The sequence below is a fragment of the Thrips palmi genome, unplaced genomic scaffold (genome assembly GCF_012932325.1).
Source record: "Thrips palmi isolate BJ-2018 unplaced genomic scaffold, TpBJ-2018v1 HiC_scaffold_12, whole genome shotgun sequence".
Lineage (NCBI taxonomy): Eukaryota > Metazoa > Arthropoda > Insecta > Thysanoptera > Thripidae > Thrips > Thrips palmi.
Window position 1 is genome coordinate 8455007 of NW_023144623.1, and position 14832 is coordinate 8469838.

Here is a 14832-nt window from a genome sequence, read left to right on the forward strand (position 1 = left end):
CGTCCGTCCACGCAACAGGCCGGGCGGGGCGCGGGCCAGCCCTCGTGGCGTATAGCCCCAGCCAGCGGAGTTTGTTTGGGCGATTTAGCCAGTTTTACTAGTCGGGACTTCTAATCGACCGACATAATCTGGACAAGCGCTTTGGCGGTGGGGCCTCGTGGGCCGAAGGCTTAGCGAGGAAAGGGGGAGAGGGGGGGGGGGGTGACAAACCGACGAACAGAAGATAGACAGATGGACAGGCAGAGAGCCGACTGTGGACCAAGGGTAGGATCTTACCATCCTTTATTCCAAGGAACCACCCCAAGCACTCGCACACACACACACACGCACACACACACACACACGCACACACACACACACACACACACAGAGAATGGTCATCCGCTAGAATGGGCGACCCCCCTTCCCTCCCTTCGGCAGTGAATTCTATACGCAACGCAGAGTCAGCTTCCCTTCTGTTTTCCATGTGTGAATAATATATCAGCATCATTTTATACATACACACCGATACGCCGGGCGTCGCTGCGCCCTGGCTGCGCCGATGCAGTGTGGGTGCAAAGCATTTGCAAAGCCCGGTGGCCTCAATGACCTAAAAAATAAATGAAAAAAAAAATTGTTTGTAGCGCGCGTTTTTGAACGCAACTTTGCGAGCAATAGCTCCAGCTTGACCTGAAAGCGTGTACTCTGGCGTGCTACTGCGAGTGTAGGTTGCGAGTCTGCTAGACGGCAGTGCAAACTGGGGCGCGCGTCACGGACGTCACGCGTGCCGTCACGGTGTCTCTTCTGTTTTCCCGGGGCGGGTTCTGTCTCTCTCGCACACGCGGGCCGCGCCGTGGCCGCGGCGGCGCGAGAGAGACAGAGCGATGGCCTGGAGCTGGAAACGGCTGGAACTTGGAAACACGGCGGGGCGCATCAATGATGCACGCGGACAACCCGTTGCATGTCACATTAGTGAGACAGAGAGAGAGACGACGAGACAACGCACAGACGGAGCAGCGCGGAGCCACCGAGTCGCGCCGCGCCAGCAGTCGTTGTCAAGTCTATATGACCTTTGCCAGTCGGCGGAGTCCGCCAGGCACAGCGATGCGCGCAGACAACACAGTGTGCCAACACAGCCACCGCAGGTGGACAGACACTCGCTGATCAAAGCGGACAGAGAGAGGAACAAATCAACTCCAAATTGTTTAGAGTGTACTCGCGCTGCCCGGGGCTTACGGTGGCGTGGTTGGGGATGATGACGCCCGGGTGGCGATAGGGTCACAGCCGGCCCGTCCCGCGGAGTCGTTCCGGCGCTCCGTCTCTCTCGCACCCCTCCGCGGCGCCCTTCGAGCGCGAGAGAGACAGGGCGGCGAAACGGCTGTTCGGAATCAGTCCGCAGCTTCGGGCAACTCTTCCCTGGCCGCACGTTTGGGGTCCGGTAATAGTCCACGGGAGGAATGGGGGCCTCGTGTTGGGAGGAAGCGCCCTAACACTCACACACACACACACACACACACACACACACACACACACACACACACACACACACACACACACACACACACACACACACACACACACACACACACACACACACACACACACACACACACACACACACACACACACACACACACACACACACACACACAGTATTTAGCGGGCCGCCTTTACGGTCGTTCCACTGCTTCGCGAGCTTCGGCCCTGCCGGGCCCTGCACTGCACAAGTTTGGCCATGAATACGACAACGTATGTACTGCTTGCGTGTCGCTCCGAGTGCGAGGCCGTAGTGCGTCCCGGGGTGGCGGCGATTTCTAGTGTGTGTACACTGCACCAGGTTCGCGACTGGTTTTGCACTGTTTAATCCAGAGCTCGTTTTCAAAGTGCTGCTGCTGCTGCCCGGACCGAACGGTCGAGGGTCCCGATGGGGTTGCGAGGCGGCCCGCGTCCTTTCTGGTGCGCGCTGCCCGTCGCCCCGGCCGGGCCGCGTTTCCATTCATATTAAATTAGCAATCATTAATGCCGCCCCATGCAGCCACTTGCAGTGTGTTTGCCCCGTGGAAATTGGTATCGCATTTCCGAATCTTAACGACGCGTGCGCGCCCAGGACGCATGTTGCGCGACTGTACTGACAGTGTGGGCGCCGCTGGCGTCGGTGTATGGTTTCCAAAGATGGCAGCGTGGCCACAGGACGCAGAAGGCGGTGCTGCTGAGAGCGGCTTCATTAATACACCCGTTAAAAGACAATTTTTCTCTCAATTTCTAAATTTATTTCAAGGTGTTACCGAAAAAATAACACTAATTTTTATGTTCTTAAATTATATTTTTTATTATCAGTGGGCGTGTATTTGTTGCGGTAGAAATTCACCTGCTGCTGTTGTTGAGAAATGCGCCGACGAAACCAAAGTACGCGTCACAGTTTAAGGCGTGGCGAAGCCTTTTATTTAGGAACAAGCTTCCCCAGTAAACGCATTAAGGCGCCAGTCTGTTCTGTCACTGGAGAGGCGGCTGGCACTCGGCTCGCGCTACCCCACGCCGCGGCCCTTCGACGTGGAGTATCTGCGGTCGCTACTCCGAGCCGCCGCGCGGCCGGGGCGCTGGGCGCACGGGGTATCGACGAGGCCTGTTGCACTGCTATCGCGGCCTTTCCAATTAACCGTCTCCACGGCCCGGGGTCGACCCGGGGTCAATTCCCCAATTAAGTCCTTCGGGTGCTGTAGGCGACGGCGAGGATGGCGTCGGCTAGAGCGCCCGGGCGAACAGGTACCAGTCGTCCGGGTGGACGAGCTCCGAGGGGTCGTCGGTGGCCGGCAGCTCGGGCACCTCGTCCATGGCGCGGCACAGGTGCGGCTCGTGGGGCGGCCGCTTGGCCCAGTCCAGGTCGGCGTCGTGGTGCAGGTGGAGCCACGCCTGCAGCAGGCGCGCGTCGCGGTGCGCCACGATGACCCCCGGGTCCGAGGTCGGCGCGGACGCCTCGGCGCACTCCAGCCGGCGGTAGGGCGTGGCGTCGTCCTGCAGGTACACGGTCCTGGGCACGTACATCCCGCCGTGCTTCCTGTGGGCAGACAGCCAGCCTCACAGTCTCGCTTTGCCTCCCCTCGCCGCGGGTCCTTCGAGGAGGGTTCCTACATGAGCACGCGCAGCGCGGTGACGCGGTGCAGGCTGTCCTTGTCGCGGAAGGGCATGCCGAAGACATGCAGCGACCGCGGCCGCCGCACCACGCGGATACGCCGGCCCTCTTGTCGGAGAAGGCGGTGCCACGGCGCGCCGCTCAGCTCCGCGCGGTCCGTATGCACCATCACCGTGCAGCCGGGCTGCGTCCTGGAACACCAAGCTGTCAGACAGCAAACCAAGCTGGGCGACGTCCGGTGGCGTCCACCAACCTGAGCGCCGCGCTGATGCAGGCGGCGTCCTCGGGCGCGACGAGCTCGCTGCCGTCGCCCACACGGACGAAGTGGACGAGGTTGGGCACGAGCAGGGCGCCGTCAGGCTCCACGGTGTTGTTGAAGCCGACGAAGCGGTCCGGCACGCTGGCCAGGATCCTGGACTCGCACGGAATGTACCTGTGCAGCAGAGGCCAGTCAGCGACTCCCTCTTCACCCAGAGGTACTACTTCAGCCTTAAACACGTGCCTTGGGAACAGCGTCAAGAACTTGAGGTGCTGGTTGGAGTACCAGAGGATCACGAGACAGAGGAGGAAAAGAAGGAAGCATCTGTCAGGCGATGTCCCGCACTTCCTAGAACCACAAACAGCGAAGGCGGCTATGGGCGCGGCCTAACCTGCACTATATTTGCTTTTGCGTGTGTCATTTCCGGTTATTGACTCTCGCAGACAGCTACAACCAACTTAAGAATAATGCAAAACAATCCACGCCTTCTGGTTTCACAAAAAATTAAACTTACTCTAATTTGTACAAAAATATTCACACAACAGTCGCCCTGACTAGACTTAACGGGTCTAAGTTGACTCTGTTCAGTTCATAGCAGTATAAATCCTATGCACGCGTCCTCTTCAGTCCACCTGACACCAGAAAAATGGTAGAGCCGAAATAGGCTGATGGTAGTTCATTGGGCGCGGCACAGGCTGGGAAGCACGGCCTGAGCCAGCTGCAAAACGGTGACGTTGTAGCTGCAGATGTTGTCCTCGGTGAAGTTCACCGGGTAGCTGAGGCCGAGCTTCTGGGCGTCGCGTGCGAGCGGTGCGGTGTGGCGCTCGGCCAGGGGCACGGCCAGCATGCCCTGCCGCCGCCAAGCCTGCAGGCCCCTGCGCAGGTACAGCACGTCGGGGACGTCCTTGCCGACGCCCAGGCGCACGGGCACGCGGTGCACCAGCTCGGGGCGCGCGTGCAGGATGACCTGCGTGGGCCGCGTCGCCGCGTTGTAGTCCCTCAGCGAGCCCACGTAGGCGCCGCGGTACGACTCGAGCCACGCGCGGAGGAAACGGGCCTCCTCGTGCGCCACCAGCACCTGCAAAGGTCCACGTCCCGGGTTCAACCACCAGCCCGCAACTTGTCCCCTCGAGGTTCGTGAGACCCTCGCTCACCTGGCGGCCGATGTCGGCGCCCTCGGGCCAGCCGACGCTCATCTCGAAGCGGCGCAGCGGGTCCAGGCTGTCCAGCAGGTACACGTCGTTGTCCAGGAAGATGCCGCCGTAGTTCTGCAGGATCACGATGCGCTGCACGTCCGCGGCGTGCTGCTTGCCGTGCACCGGGTCCAGCGGCTGCCCCAGCACGTCCTTCAAGGGTGACGTCGGCACCAGCTGGATCGCCTCGCGGAGCCCTGGCGTCGCCTGCAAGCAGACGGTCGGTGAGCCAGAGTGGTGTGTGGCGGCCCGTGAGTATGGGGCACCTATACTACTGATGGCATCCCGTGAGTATGAGGCACCTATACTACTGATGGCATCCCGTGAGTATGAGGCACCTATACTACTGACAAAATTCGTCTGCTCCGATAGCTAGCGGATAGCCTAACGTACCTGCAGACGCATCCAGTACTCGCCCCGGAAGTCGAGCAAGTCCGAGTGGAACATGAGCCAGTCGGGCTGCTGCCGCTCCCAGGCCGCCAGCGCGCACACGTACTCCAGGAAGGTGAACTCGGGCTGCCCCATGCGCAGGAAGTGCACGATGTTCGGCACGATCAGCTCCAGAGAGGACGGCGGCAGCGGGGACGGCGCCGACGCCGAGAACGCGCCGGACACGTTGTCAAAGCCCTCCACCGACGAAACACGCATTCGTCAGTCCAATTGTTCCAACGGCATATTTCTTTTTTGGTTGATAGATACAAGTGCAACCATCACGACTATTTACAGAATCAAACATGTCACGCCACCCAAAAAACATGCGATCATATCAGTACAGTACGATCCGCGACACAAGTGTGCACCATGACTCACGCATAAGAATAGTGAGTCAGAGTCGTCAGGGCTGCCCCGCTTCGTCCCCAGAGCCTACCTCGAAGTCGCTGGCCACGTCGAGGACCTCGTCGTAGTCCCAGAGGAAGGACCAACACGCCTCGCGCCGCAGAGGCGTGGGGCCCTCCAAGAACACCGAGAGCGCGATCAGCAGCGCCAGCCCCGCCAGCGGCGTCCACAACCACAGCCAGCGGACCCTGGGGGCGAAGCAGGGGTGCATGACGTCACCAACGAGCTCATGTTTACAATATTTAAACTTACGTAACTAATAACAAGTTTGAGAGAACATGAACCTTATAGACAACAGAGTACATCATACAGTTACAGTGTATAAAATGCATTCCATCATAACAATAATCCGGTAGAGTCAGTCAATCTCATTTCATTTAAAGGGTTGACAATATTGGAACTTCATTACACATACGAACGTCGCTTACAGTAGATCCATAAATTTTACAAAACTTTAAGGACACCCTTCCCTCAGAATCCAGACTCATCCAAGAACCACAGCGACCCAAACAGGGCTGAGGAGTTACAGTGTACTTACGTTCGGCCACCCGGAGGCGCCTTGCCGTCCCTGTCGCGGTGCTTCATGGCGACGAGGACTGCGTCGACGGCGTCCTCGCTGTCCCGGTGCCGGTGCAGCACTGGATGGGACGGGGACGCACGCAACGGAGAGAGTTGGGCAGATAAGGACTCGATAGCGTCGGGGATGTGTAACTTCGGTCGATAAGGAAGGACTCAGCGCCGGCGAGGCAGGCGACCATGGAGGTGGGCGACACACAGGACTCTAGCCGGCGCCCAGCGGGCCGCAGCGGGCCCAGCCAGGCCGTGCAGCGGTGCCGCGACGCCGCGACGCCTCCGACGCCAGTGTCTGGTGTGTTTGTCTGGGCTCTGGGCCGCCGGCCGGCGAGGCAAGCCGAGCGTGGCGGCGTGGTGGCCTTACCGCCCCCGCCCCCCTCCCCTGCCCCCGCCACGCCACCCCGCTGTCACTTAGCTTCCCCCACAATTTGGCTGTCCGATGCGTCGAGTTGTTTATCAAAGGCCCTCATGGCATAACTATTATTATCGCACCTGGGGGGTCTAGTCGTAAAGCCCCTCGATCGACGAATCGACGTCACTTGCTCTCCGTGCAGTGGAGCGAGCAGAGTAACCTTAATCCATCAAGACGCGACTAAGCGTTGCATTGCCACCGAGTTCGTCGATAGAGGGTCCCGCGAGCAAGGTCTGGAACGTCGTTGGGACTTTGTCGGAAGGCAGAGGGGCTGTGACAAGGTAAAGGGAAAATAAATGATGGTTCCATTTTTCGATTTTATATTTTAACCTTAAAAAACTTAATGCTACGGTGCACTTCATTCCTTTTCCAGTCTCAGTACAAATTTGTTATACCCGTGTCACAGGTACCAAATCAAATCACGTGTTAGGCTCGTTGCTTGTCCTGTTTCGGTCGCGCGGCCGTCACCGCCAAAGTGTTCAACGGTGCAATCAGGTCCTTGACCCACTACGCCTTGCTCACGTTGCTGATGACGACAGGCGGCGGGGCGGTGCGCACCTTGGCGTACACGTCGGTGTAGCGGCTGCGCCAATGCAGCAGCACGTACCAGCCCGCCAGGACGCCGGCGAGGAGGTTGGCGGCCCCGGACCCCGTCAGGATGACGCTGAGAAGGGACTCGACCTCGGGGCAGCTCAGGTCGGGGTACACGTGCCGTACCGTGCCCCACCAGATGGCCCACGATCGCTCCGGGTCCTGGTGACAAAAACAGATAGTTACATCGGAGAGCCCTCGCCTCTACGCGGAGTTCCGCGGCGTCCTGAAGCACTCGCCTTGTGCGCGGGCTCGCAGGTGCAGGTGGCGTTGACGACCTGCTTGGCGGGCTCGCACGCGGACCCCCACAGCGACACGACGTGCAGCAGCGCGAAGGCCGAGGCGCACAGCGCGGCCAGGGCGGCCAGGGCGGCCAGCGACACGCTCAGCACCTGCGCGACGACAGTCAGAATACACGCAAGCTCCTCCTTGTTGTTCATGGTTTTACCGTTCGCACTTTTACCTTGAAGCTGAACATGCAGCACGAGTAGGGCCGGCCGGGGTAGTCCTTCCTGCAGCAGCCCAACAGCACGAGGCCAAGCAGACCGGCAGCCACAAGCTGCAAAAGCGGCGGCGTGTTGCTAACGCGTCCAACGAAACTCACTGCGCAGGTTGTCTGCGGCGCTACTCACCGGCGGCCCGCTGTACACGGGGTTGTCCCTGGCGGGGAGGTTGGGCGCCCACAGCAGCAGCCACACCGCCACGGCCGTCACCAAGGCCCCCAGGAGGCACACCAGGGCGGACAGCGCGGTGCCCAGACGCCGCCGTCGCAGGACTCCAGGCTGGTACTTGTGCGGAACTGCAACACATGCGGCGTCTCTGTCAGTTGGGATGCCTAGCGTCGGGCGCTCGCGTCTGGAAGCGTGTCCGTTGGGTTGCCGCCCCGCAGGCGCTCTGCCGGCAGTCGATTGGGCTGCCTACCCAGACGGCGCTCGGGCAGAGGGCGACCTGTTGAGTGGGGACGTCGCCCCATCGTAGCAATTCGACGCCTCAGCAGGGGGCCCTCTGTCTCCACGTCTCTCGGGCGAATAATTGTTGCGAATTGCCGGCAAGCCAGTGGGGTGAAAAACCTTTGCAACTGCATGCTTCGCGGTGCTTCGCGGTGCCTTGCCATGCACGCCTCGGCGCGCTGGCACGCGGCGACGCGGAAGCCATTACGACGGGGCAATGAGGTCCCCGTCCACGCGGCCACGCGTCCACGACGGCGGCCTTAACTGCATGCAGGGAGATGAGCCTCGCGGCGGTCATGGGGGCCACGCCCCACTGGCACACTTGGCGTCCGGGACGGTCCGGGAGGAGGGGAGGGGGCCGTGCACGTACCTCTGCCCTCCCTGGTCATGACGATCATCCTGGAGTGGCGCAGCGAGGACCTGGTGGGCGCGTGCCGCGACGCGAAGCCCACGGCGGCCATGTTCTGCGGCACGGTGGTGCTCAGGCAGTTGGCCTGCGACGGCGTGCGCGAGCGCTCCGTCAGCGCCACGTTGACGTGGTTCACGGCGTTGAGGTTGCCGACGGAGGAAGCGCCGCCGCGCACCAGGGGCTGCTGCTGGTAGTTGGCGGTGGCGCCGGGGCCGCCGGAGTGGCCGTTGGAGCCGTTGGAGCCGTTGGGCTGCTTCAGGTTGTCGTACAGGCTGACCGGGCGCGGCAGGGCGCGCGGCGCCGCTGCTTGCCGCGGCTGTTCTTGTTGTGGAGGAGGCTGCTGCCGCCGGTGCACGACAACCCTCGGCGTGGGCGTCTCCATTGTGAAGCAGCCCCACGCCTCACAGCGGCGACGGCGGCGACGGCGGCGACAGCGGACTCAGGGGCGCGGCGTCGAACCCGGGACTTCGAAGCAGCGGACGCCAGGGCCGGGCATCACGCCGCGCGCTCCGAGGACCACGGACGACGGGGAAGTCCTGCGGCCTGCGGGGCAAGACAGAGGCCGACGGCGTGGTGAAGACCAGGACAAATACCGCGCGCCTCCCTCGCTCTGATCGGTTCCCCTCTCCATTTCACTTTCACACACGGGCTGGATGTGGGTATGCACCTGCTATATTTAGGCGCAATGCGCCAGGGGCAGCGGCGGCCACGGTGGCCACGGCGGCCACGTGCTCGGGGCGGAAGGAGGAAAGAGGGGGCGTGGCCTACACTGCTGGAAAGGGGTAAAGACTTCGGGGAATGTTGTCCGCAGTGTACCGCCGGATCTTGATTTTATGCCCTTGCCCTTGGCGTGCTCTATCGCTCTATAAAGCGCGCCGACGCCGGACTCGGCTCGGCCGGCCGGGGCTCCAGCCACGCTCCAGTCGAATGGAACGGCGCCCCTCCCCCCTCCAGTTCTCGTCTCTGTCGTCTCAGCGATCCCACGCAGCGAAAGCAATACGAAATCATAGTCTTCCCGGAGGGGGGAAAATTAAAATGAAATTAGATCGCCAACGTCTCGTCTGCGAATTGGCACCCGAGTTGCAGCCGATCGCCACCAGATGGCGCTGGCGGCGCGAAGCAGCGAAGCCACATTAGCTGGCGCGTATCTGTTCACCCGATCGCGGCACTGTAGTCTAATTCGTCGCTCTGTCTCTCTCGCGCCCCTCCGCGGCACCCCTGTGAGTGTGAGAGAGACGGAGCGTCGAATGAATGAGGCGGCCTGTCCCGTCGTGCTCCAGAGCAGCCGCAGCGTGAACGGGCCGGGCCCCCGGTATGGCCGGTATGCGCCATGAGAGAGACAGAGGGGCGAGACGAGCCGCCCGCCGTGCATAGCAATGAGTCTCTCCATCTCTCTCCCAAGTTTTCCAAAGGAATTCGCGGGCCCATTGAACGCCGTGCCAAATGCCAATTGCGCTGCGGCGCCGGCACACTTTTACGGTTTTGGCGCGGCGCGCGCAGTTTCCGTCCCGCGACGTGATTGGCCGAGGGACGCCGGCCAATCAGGCACGCAGGCTGTCTCTCTCGCACTCCAGGTGGCCGCTGGTGCCCGCAGGCGTGCGAGAGAGACAGGGCGACGCCGCCGCTCCTACGCGACAGTGCGCCGCCTTATTGCGACGGGAAAATGAAGTGCATCGTCGAACCGCTCCACGAGGCTGTTTAGAATTCATCGCCGCGGTCCCTCGGCGCGCGGCGCGCGTGGTGTCCGCTTCCGGCACTGCACTGGTAGGCGCCCAAAGCCGAAATAAAGCGCGTGTGCCAGTCAGAGCCACACCCTGCCAGAAACAAAGTCGCCCCATGCACCGCGCGGCCTTCAAAGCGTAAACTGGATCGAAGCGTTTGCTCCCGTGCGCCAGAGTGTGTATGTGTGAGAGCGAGTGTGTGTGAGTGTTTGCTCCCACTGTGCAAACACATGCCTGTAAAGGCCGCGCGCGCGGAGAGTCAACAGCGGGGGACTGCACACCAGTGTGGTGGTGTTGTTATGAGGGAGGGTACCCGTGTCCAATCTGCACCGCTTAACGCTCGAATTAGTAAGTAAAAACGAGAAGAAAGTGTATTGTTGTCGTTTTGTTTTTGTTTTACGCTGAAACCGGTGGTGCGGCCAGGGCCCCTAGATGGGCAGCAGCAGGACTCGCTGTGCTATTTATTTCGCAGACGTGACTCCACCTGACCCGCGAGAGACAGCAACAACAACAGCCACTCATGTGTGCGGCTCTTGTTCTTGTTGTTGACGAGCCAAGGTCGCCTTGCGAGCGCGAAATCTGTTTGAATTTGCCGGCCGTCACGACTGTACTTCCGGTCGGACTGTGACAAGGCGGTGGCGCCAGGGCCGCCCCGGCGCCAGACGGGGTGCGGCAGCACGGCCAGCACGCCGTCGGGAAGCACAACAGGTGTCCATTGTCACGGACGAAAAGAGCAGCCGAACTGTTGCTCTTCCCAGGCGCCTTTTCGGAGACCAGAGGAAGCCGTCGCTCAAAAAGAAGTCAAATGGGACAGTTTGTCTTTCGGGAGGTCAAATGGGGCAGTCGTGAGACGGGGCCGGGCCGCAGTCAAACGGGCAACAACCCCAGCGCCCCAGCCAAACAAACGGCCCTACGCCCAGCCTACGCCTTCCTAGAACTGCGATTCCCACTTTACGCTGACTTTATTCCACAGGCTAGTTACGCGGCGCGTTTGTGGGGGGTAAACAGAAGAGTCACTGCCGCCGTTTTTGACTGCCGAAAGGCGAGTGGAGGGGGAGTCACATCCGGGGCAGCGGGCCGCAGGAAACGGACCGATATAGGACAGAAACAAAAGCCGGTGGGGCTTCCCCGGCGCCAGTGCGCCAGTAGTAGTGGGATTGCAGTGGGGGCGCCGCCGCCGCCGCGTCGCGCGCGTTCGGAAAGACGCCGAACGATTATTGGAAAAAGTCGATCCGAGTTCTCTTTCTTTTGTTCCTCCCCTTTTTTTGCGAGGTCAGCTCGTGCTTGACGCTGCTGTCTTTTTGCCGCGCGCTCTCGCTAAAGATAACGACGACGGCTTCGCGACGGTTGGTAAAAGTACGGACCGTGACGATGACGACGACGAACGGAGAAGTATTCACACCTTGAGACGGCCGCGCGTCCCTCGTCCGTCATCATCACCGCGACGCAGCCTCGCTCCGCGGCCGCGCCGGCCGGCCGGGCCATTTGGAGGATTAGAGAGTAATGGTTTGGAGAGACGACAAAACGCAACGAGCAGTGGAGGAGACGCGTTCCGTCGCCTCATTCTCCGCGCCGCCGGACAGTGTTTTCGTCGCTCCGTCTCTCTCGCACTCACAGAGCGCGCTGTCCAGACTCCGGCTGCTGGCCGAGCGAAAGGGGCGTATGTATGAAAAAGGAATGCCCCGCCCGGCTACGCCCCGCGCGGTGCCGGCAATACCGAGGCAATGCCTTGCCGCCCTTCCTCCCTTCGCCCCGCAGCGCACGCTCGGCTCGGCGAGGGCCTGCAGGGCCTGCAAGGGGATTAACGGGAACAACGGCCGACGGGCATAGCAGACGGGCGCAAGGGGTCATCGCGTCGCATGGTATGCACGGCCATACACCTTCGTACGCCTCTCTCTCTCTCTCTCTCTCTCTCTCTCTCTCTCTCTCTCTCTCTCTCTCTCTCTCTCTCTCTCTCTCTCTCTCTCTCTCTCTCTCTCTCTCTCTCTCTCTCGGTATGGACTTCCCCGCCCGCGGCATTTCTCGGTCGAAACGAAGAAAGACGTTGGACACGAAAGACGAGACGCGGCACCTGCTTCCGCCCGGACATCGCCATGCCGCCGTGCCACCTGCTTTGCCCCGGCGAAGCGAAACGCCTTTCAAACGCCCCTCTCACCTCAAAAAGCGTCCGTACACTCCGCGCCAAAACCGCAGCACGTCGAGCGATTCGCAAGGGAGACGCCGCCGTGGGACGAGACACTGTCGGACGGCCTGCCTACACGCGACGATCGGTGTAGTAGTGGTACAGACCTCGAAGGAAGAAGACAATGTAATATCCAAGCTGGGGCCTTGTTGGACACTGTAAACTGAGGGGCCTGTGCGGCCGTAAGTCCGTCCCTGGTTCCAGCACAACACTGTCACCGTCAGCGGCGCGGCTTTGGCGCCATGGCGCTGCTGCACTCGCGGACGCCGGCCGCCGCCGTGCACTGCCGTGGCGCCGCGGGGGGAGAACTGGCTGGAACTGCACTGGACTTGGGACACCACACTGGGAGAGCGCGGGGCCGCGCGTGGCGCACTCTAGCGGGCGCGGCGGCGAGGTACTCTACTCCGCGCGGCAGTCCGGCACCGCCTGGCTCTGCCCGGCTTGCGGGCTGAAGACTGAATGGTGGTGGAGGGCGGAGAGCGGCGGAGAGGAGACGGGGACGGGAGCCACTGAACTGCGGCGGAAGGGGCGGGGGGTCCAGACGGGGGCCGGGGAAAGGGGAGGGGGGGGGGGGGGCGCCACAGCATAGTTGCAGCACGCGGTGCGCGCGGGCGGCGTACGCGCAGCGCTAGGGCCGTTGCGCCTTTGGGCGAGGCAGGCCGGGCAGGCGAGGGGGGCGTCCTTTCTCTTGTCCATTCTCTCCCGCTCCGCGCTGCCGCCTCCCCTCCTGGAGCGGCTCATCCTTGATCTCCTCCATGACGACGATGATAATGACGCAGCGGGGAATCAGGGTCACGTCGCCGGCGTCGCCGCCGCCAACGGGGAACGAATTCGAGCAAGTCGAGGTGCCGCAGTGCTGCTTGGCGGCGGCGGGGAGCTGCGCAGGCTTCCGTGACGGCGGGCAGGGCGGCGTCCTGGCGACGCGTCACGTCGTCTTGGCGGCGCGGCGGCGCGTTGTCGACGACGTCCTAACAGCATTAGCACCGCGCACCTCGTGACATGCGATCTCCTCCTCGACGGCGCGACCGCAAAAAAAGGAGTTTCGATAGAAGCTGTGTTGTACGATGACCTCCGCAGAAATGGCTTTCTCAGTGGTTTGCAGGTTTGTGATGGTGGTCGTCGCGGTCGTTCCCCGCCTCCCCTCTTCGAAGAAGTTGTGGATTCAATTTTCGTGACTGCTTGATGTCTCTGCCGGTGGAAGGGGAACCGGCGGCGTGTCCAGGACGGCGCCGGCAGGCTGCCTTCCCCTCGCACACCCCGGTAGGACGGGTTGCCTCCGTCCCCCTCGCGCTGTCCGTAGGAAGGGTTGCCTACCGCCTTCCTCGCAGGCGCTCTGCACCAAAGGCGGCTGGCGCGGCGGAGGGACTGGCAGACAGACGGACGGACAGGCGGCGGACGGACGGACGCAGAAACCAGCAAGGTGCCACTGAGTGACGCGTGGTCAGTGAGCAGGCCCGCCAAACAAACTGAGTGGCGCTATTTCTGGGCACGCTGCACGCCTGGCCGTCGGATTGAACCACTTGGCCGAGCACGCCAGCAAGGCTCTGGATTCGCATGTCCGACGTGTATGTCTGGGTTCGACTCCCGGTTCCGGCGGTTGTGTTTTCGCGGTCTGCTTACCTCCGTAAAACTGCAGGTAGGTGTCCAGGTCCATGAAGCCGGTCTGCACGGGCAGAGGCAGCAAGTTGGCGGGCGGCTGCAGCGGCAGCGTCGGCGCGATCGGGAGGCCGTCGAAGACGTCCAGGACGCCGCCGACGCCCCCAGCGCCAGAGTCCCACTGGTGTCCGAGGCCGCCGTCCTGATGCCGATCTTCTCCGTCGAGTCCTCGAGCCAAGCGATCTGCCTCCATGGCGGCAACCAGGGTGCCGCAGGCGCGCGCTGTGCGGTCGTGGGTTCGAATACCGGCGTGTGATTTGTTTTTTTCCTGGCGGCCTGGGTGCGCGCGGCCAAGCCAGCCCTCGCGGCGGCAGCGGGCTCTAGAGATCGACTGAAGGCAGCAGGCGTGCACAACTGCTAGGCAAGCACCAAGCACCCCCACGCAGGTCGGCGTAAGGGCTCGGCGGCGGGGCAGATCCTTGCTGCAGGACCTGCAGGACCTACCGCAGTGTGGCACTTCATCGTGTCCTGCCGATCTCACCCACACTCATCTTGGATTTAAATCGACTGCCGAATGGTGGTGTACCCGTCCACGTTCGAGCATCCCACCTTCCGTTTTTGAATCTCAGTTTTATTTATTTTTAAATCGCATTCAAACGCGCTGGGCATGTTTTTGCCGAGACTTACACCAGGTCTCGGTCAGTGCCTCTCGGATTTTCTGCTTTGGGACGCCGAGCCGGCACGCTGGCCGCGGCGGGGCGCGCAGGCCGACTCGTCCGGACAACTCGTTTCCAGCCGATGCAAATCCTAAAGTTTTGCCAAAAAGAAGAAGAGGAAGAAAAGAGAACATTTAAACGGACGCGAGGTGCGAACCGGCAGGACGACTGGAACTGCACTCGCCTGGATCGCGACCCAAACAAAAAGAAAACCGATTCTGCGATTCCTTTTCCGGCGTGCGAGTGTGTGCGTTGTGGGTGTGTGTGCGTGTGCGCGTTGTAGG

At 61.8% G+C, this 14832-nt stretch overlaps 3 protein-coding genes across 7 annotated transcripts; all 3 read right to left on the bottom strand.

The window, feature by feature from the left end:
- Positions 1-2392: 2392 nt before the first annotated feature.
- LOC117640270 lies at positions 2393-3754 on the bottom strand (the record flags this gene model as incomplete). The annotated part of the gene is made up of 4 exons (XM_034376630.1): positions 2393-3034; positions 3109-3300; positions 3363-3542; positions 3612-3754. Coding segments are annotated over 4 exons (828 nt in total), but the record flags the coding sequence as incomplete, so codon positions are not given.
- Positions 3746-6240, bottom strand: LOC117640268. Of its 3 annotated transcripts, XM_034376628.1 has the most exons (5): positions 5937-6240; positions 5430-5586; positions 4955-5188; positions 4523-4768; positions 3746-4446 (listed from the first exon to the last, which is right to left on the bottom strand). In XM_034376628.1, the coding sequence occupies exons 1-5, from the start codon at positions 5981-5983 to the stop codon at positions 4045-4047; spliced, it is 1086 nt and encodes a 361-aa protein (XP_034232519.1). In that variant the 5' UTR covers positions 5984-6240; the 3' UTR covers positions 3746-4044. The 3 variants fall into 3 exon arrangements, with proteins under 3 accessions (XP_034232519.1, XP_034232518.1, XP_034232520.1); XM_034376627.1 differs by having other exon boundaries at positions 3746-4768; XM_034376629.1 differs by lacking the exon at positions 5430-5586 and having other exon boundaries at positions 3746-4768.
- Positions 6241-6686: 446 nt separating this feature from the next.
- LOC117640376 lies at positions 6687-14228 on the bottom strand. Of its 3 annotated transcripts, none has more exons than XM_034376849.1 (6): positions 12344-12476; positions 8295-8876; positions 7607-7773; positions 7438-7533; positions 7214-7366; positions 6687-7136 (listed from the first exon to the last, which is right to left on the bottom strand). In XM_034376849.1, exons 2-6 carry the CDS (start codon positions 8713-8715, stop codon positions 6891-6893), a joined length of 1083 nt encoding a protein of 360 aa, XP_034232740.1. In that variant the 5' UTR covers positions 8716-8876; positions 12344-12476; the 3' UTR covers positions 6687-6890. The 3 variants fall into 3 exon arrangements, with proteins under 3 accessions (XP_034232740.1, XP_034232741.1, XP_034232742.1); XM_034376850.1 differs by having other exon boundaries at positions 12210-12457; XM_034376851.1 differs by lacking the exons at positions 8295-8876; positions 12344-12476 and adding an exon at positions 13857-14228.
- Between the last annotated feature and the right edge of the window lie 604 nt (positions 14229-14832).

Bases quoted from the DNA above. Each gene is read 5' to 3' on its own strand.
- LOC117640376 (XM_034376849.1), bottom strand. From the start codon at position 8,715: ATGGAGACGCCCACGCCGAGGGTTGTCGTGCACCGGCGGCAGCAGCCT. The intron at 7,774-8,294 runs GTACGTGCACGG...CATGTGTTGCAG, and splicing joins CATGACCAGGGAGGGCAGAG to TTCCGCACAAGTACCAGCCT. The intron at 7,137-7,213 runs GCGAGTGCTTCA...TTTTGTCACCAG, and splicing joins CCTGCGAGCCCGCGCACAAG to GACCCGGAGCGATCGTGGGC.
- LOC117640268 (XM_034376627.1), bottom strand. From the start codon at position 5,983: ATGAAGCACCGCGACAGGGACGGCAAGGCGCCTCCGGGTGGCCGAAC. The intron at 5,587-5,936 runs GTAAGTACACTG...CTTCGCCCCCAG, and splicing joins GCGCCTCCGGGTGGCCGAAC to GGTCCGCTGGCTGTGGTTGT. The intron at 4,769-4,954 runs GTACGTTAGGCT...GTCTGCTTGCAG, and splicing joins AGTACTGGATGCGTCTGCAG to GCGACGCCAGGGCTCCGCGA.